The following is a 3910-nucleotide window of genomic DNA, read 5'->3' as shown; positions in this document are numbered from 1 at the left end:
GATAATAGTCATGAGTATCAGGGTCGTTGGAGAAGCGAAATAAATCCGTTGGAATCAGTCCATCAAGGATTCGCCAATCGATCATCTTCCAACGCATTTTACTTGCGCAATAAACTTAAAGATTTCTTAAATAATAACAATGTATAAATATAAAAAAACTCGTATAAGTCGCATATATAATTTTTATTTTCATTCACAAAATCTTTTATTTTATATCGAAACTGAAATGCGTTAGTAGCTGATCGATTGGCGGACCATTGATCCCTTTCGTTTCTCTTGCGACTCTGATACTCATAAATACCTCAAAAACAACGTTCTTACATTTTTCTAGTCCTTAATCCATATATACTTGATATTCTTGCGTACACTTCAAATAAAACTTTTAGTTAATAAAATTTCTAGTACAGATTTATTTACTAAATAACATTTTAACATTTTAATAAATTAAAAATAGTTGTAATAATAAAGCTACAAGCTAATCCAAACAACTTAAATTTTGATATTGTTATAACAGTATAGTGCTGATCATAATTTTACGATACTCACATATTGAAAAGATTTGACCATTTATCCACATATTATTTACTTTTAATTATTTGTTTATAAAAATACAGTTTATTCAATTTTAGTACAATAAGGTGTAAGTTTAAAGTAGCTCCAATCTACAGTTTTTTTGGAGTTTTTTTGTTGAAGGTGTTGCTCATTTTCTCCATTTAAAAAAATCGTCGAACATACTTTTTATGGAAGAAAATGACTTACATCGTCAGCGAAAAAAAAATCTCAAAAATAAACGGTAAGTGGGAGCTACTTTAAGCTTACACCTTGTTGCACTAAAATTGAATAGGCTACAAAGTGCATACTCAAAAAATTTCTAGGAAAGCTAATTAAAAAGGTTGATATTTTTACGAAAGTTTGTTGATTTCTATTAATGTTGCACAAAGATTTAACCTTGGATTTATACGGTTTTTGTTAAGGTATAAACTGTATTTTTATAAACAAATAATTAAAATATGTGAGTGTCATAAAGTTATGATAAGCACTATATAAAAACGTGTATACATTTATTTATTCAATGGAATTAAGCGTTTAAATAAATAAAAAATAGTTGTTCCACAACCATGAGATCAGTTTCAATTTTTATATTCAATTTATAGAGGTAGTTGTACGTATATACATACATACACGTAGATATACATATGTATATACTAGCATATACACTTGTGGTCAGGTAATTAAGTTAAGTGATATTTTGACTAGTTTTGGCTATTTTCCCTTCGTTTATTTAATGTTTATAATTTTTTCTATAAAAGTCTAGCACATTAAATAACCGGCACCACATAAATCCACACTTCAAACTTCGCATAAAAACTCAACAAACTTTAACAATTACACCCAAAAGTTTTAAACGTTTTAAACAAATGTTAGAAAAGTTTTAGGTATGCAGTTTTATGGCCCATGAAATTTTAGTAGGTTAAAGTGGCGATTTCAAGACGCTAGAAAATGGCGTTGGTTTTTAATAATTTTTTTTTTTGCTGACGGTGTTGAGCATTTTTTCCCATATAAAGTATGGTCGAGAATTATTAAAAATCAACGCGATTTTCTAGCGTCTTGAAATCGCCACTTTAACCTACTAATCTTCATGGGCAAAAAACTGCATACCTAAAACTTTTCTAAAATTTTTTTAAAACGTTTAAAATTTTTGGGTGTAATTGTTAAAGTTTGTTGAGTTTTTATGCGAAGTTTGAAGTGTGGATTTATGTGGTGCCGGCTATTTAATGTGCTAGACTTTTATACAAAAAATTATAAACATTAAATAAACAAAGGGAAAATAGCCAAAACTAGTCAAAATATCACTTAACTTAATCACCTGACCACAAGTGTATACATGATCCATTTCCAACTTCAAATATACTACATATATTATACGTTTATTTATTATATGTGACTTAGAACAATTAGAAGCATACCAGAGGAGTATGCAGTTATCATTGACGAAAGATATATAGGTTCCAAAGGTAAGATTGCTTTGATTTTGATTAGTTTGGACATATATTAAACCATAGTAAACATGTAAGTATATACAAACATATATACTTACGTAGTTTAATATATACGTGTATGTACAAACATATTTGAAATGGGAAATTGATAATGCATATATGCTTGTATATATTTCTTTATAAATATATACTATTATATCTGTGTCCACAAATCATGACAGATTAAGCCGAGTTAAGACAAAGTTTGGTATATATTTTAAAACGCTGCCAAAAATGAAGGAAACGAGGTAGAGCTAATATTCTTTAACACAAAGTTAGCAAATTTGTGAAATTTCAGTCCAGGACTAAATTATAAACAAAAGGTTCATGTACTTAAGAGAGTTAAACATTTAAAAACGAGTTGGGCTGTTATGACTTGTGGGCACAGATATATCCCTGCTCAGTTTTCCATTCCAAATATGTTTTTGCATACACGCATATACTAAACTACGTACGTATATATGTTTGTATATACTTGCATATTTACTGTGTATGTACACATAAATATCGCCTAGCTATTTAGTTTATTCTGAAAAAATAAATTTGAAAATTATTAGAGGGGAAGCAAAACATTAAATTATTCTCTAATCATACCTATATACTCGGTATAAAATCGGGCTTCTAATGCTTCCGAGTGAGCTTCTATTTCCGAGAATACCCGAGCGGAAACTTTGGCCTCAATCCGGTTCACTATACTTGTTGGCAAACCGGCTTCTTTCACCTTTTTGGCCAAACTCACAAAATGTAGCTCGGTGCTATCCTGCTCCTTCCTCTCCACGCAGAACTCGGAGCAAGTTTGAGTTATGCTTGAAGCCGCCAGGTCGATCAACGCCTCGAATTTGTCCCGCTCGTCTTCCTATTTGAAAAAGCAAATGTATATTAGTATTTAAACAAGAATATAACAAAAAAGGGTTAGTTCGTTAGTTCTCTATACAAAAAGCGGAGGAAAGTATATGCAGCAATTCAGACGAAATTCCTTTTACTTACATACATATATGTACCTACATATGTATATGTATATTACAAATTCTCAATTAGGAAACAACCAACATCCACAAAATGATTACTTTGGACACTGGTGATAGGGTCGATACGAGTTATTTGTAATTCTGGACACTGACGACACTGGACACTGTTAACAACTGGAAAAGTTTAAGATGACCGGCGCTAGTGCCACTAGCTACGTAGGAAACCCACTTCTACGAAACTAATCAAAATCAAAATAATCTTACCTTTCGTACCCGTGAACTAGACGGCGGTGTTTCTGCCGCTGTGGAGCTTTCTTCGTCAATAACTACAAGCTCCTCGGGTATGCTTCCAATTGTTCTAAAACAAATATAATAAATACACTTTTAAAACAGTATTTTTTAGCTTACAAATAAATGTACATGTACTTACGTTCTGGTGCTTGTAACATTGTCCAGGAAAGACATCGCCTCCAAATACCTCCACTTACGCCGAGGAGTTTCAGCACCGCTTCCTGATGTGGACAGCTCCATTCTTTTGCAGCGTTTATAGCAGTCTCGCAGCCCCTTCCACCGCTTTTTGCACATTGCCTCTATAAATTAACTTAACAATTAAGACAAACAAATTATACTTAAATTTTTAGTACCTACCGTCTAAATGAACATTTGAAGCGACCTCCCTCCAGGCGAAGTCCTTCTTTCGCAGATTTTTATAATCTTCCAGGCCCAAATCGTATATTACTGGGCGCTGGCGCACTTCCTCAATTAAAATTTCATCAATTTCCATTGGTAAAACTCTAAAATGCTTAATAAAAAGAGCTTGTAAGAATTAGACGCGCGCGAAACAAAACAAATTGCAAAGCCAAATGACAATTTGCCCGAAGAAGAAGAAGACAAGCCTTTGTC

At 32.1% G+C, this 3910-nt stretch overlaps 2 protein-coding genes across 6 annotated transcripts in view; both read right to left on the bottom strand.

Moving 5' to 3' along the window:
• LOC118745683 (ADP-ribosylation factor-like protein 4C) overlaps positions 1-3910 on the bottom strand; it is a gene marked incomplete in the record, with an annotated part of 124959 nt that overhangs the window by 63276 nt on the left and 57773 nt on the right.
• On the bottom strand, positions 2805-3791 carry LOC118745685 (transcription factor Adf-1-like). The gene is made up of 3 exons (XM_036479270.1): positions 3656-3791; positions 3438-3597; positions 2805-3365 (listed from the first exon to the last, which is right to left on the bottom strand). Exons 1-3 carry the CDS (start codon positions 3789-3791, stop codon positions 3257-3259), a joined length of 405 nt encoding a protein of 134 aa, XP_036335163.1. The 3' UTR covers positions 2805-3256.

Source organism: Rhagoletis pomonella, unplaced genomic scaffold (genome assembly GCF_013731165.1).
Source record: "Rhagoletis pomonella isolate Grant_MI unplaced genomic scaffold, Rhpom_1.0 Rhpom_scaffold_00009, whole genome shotgun sequence".
NCBI classification, from domain to species: domain Eukaryota; kingdom Metazoa; phylum Arthropoda; class Insecta; order Diptera; family Tephritidae; genus Rhagoletis; species Rhagoletis pomonella.
Note: the sequence above shows the minus strand (reverse complement) of the source record. Positions and strands in the feature narration are given on the sequence as shown.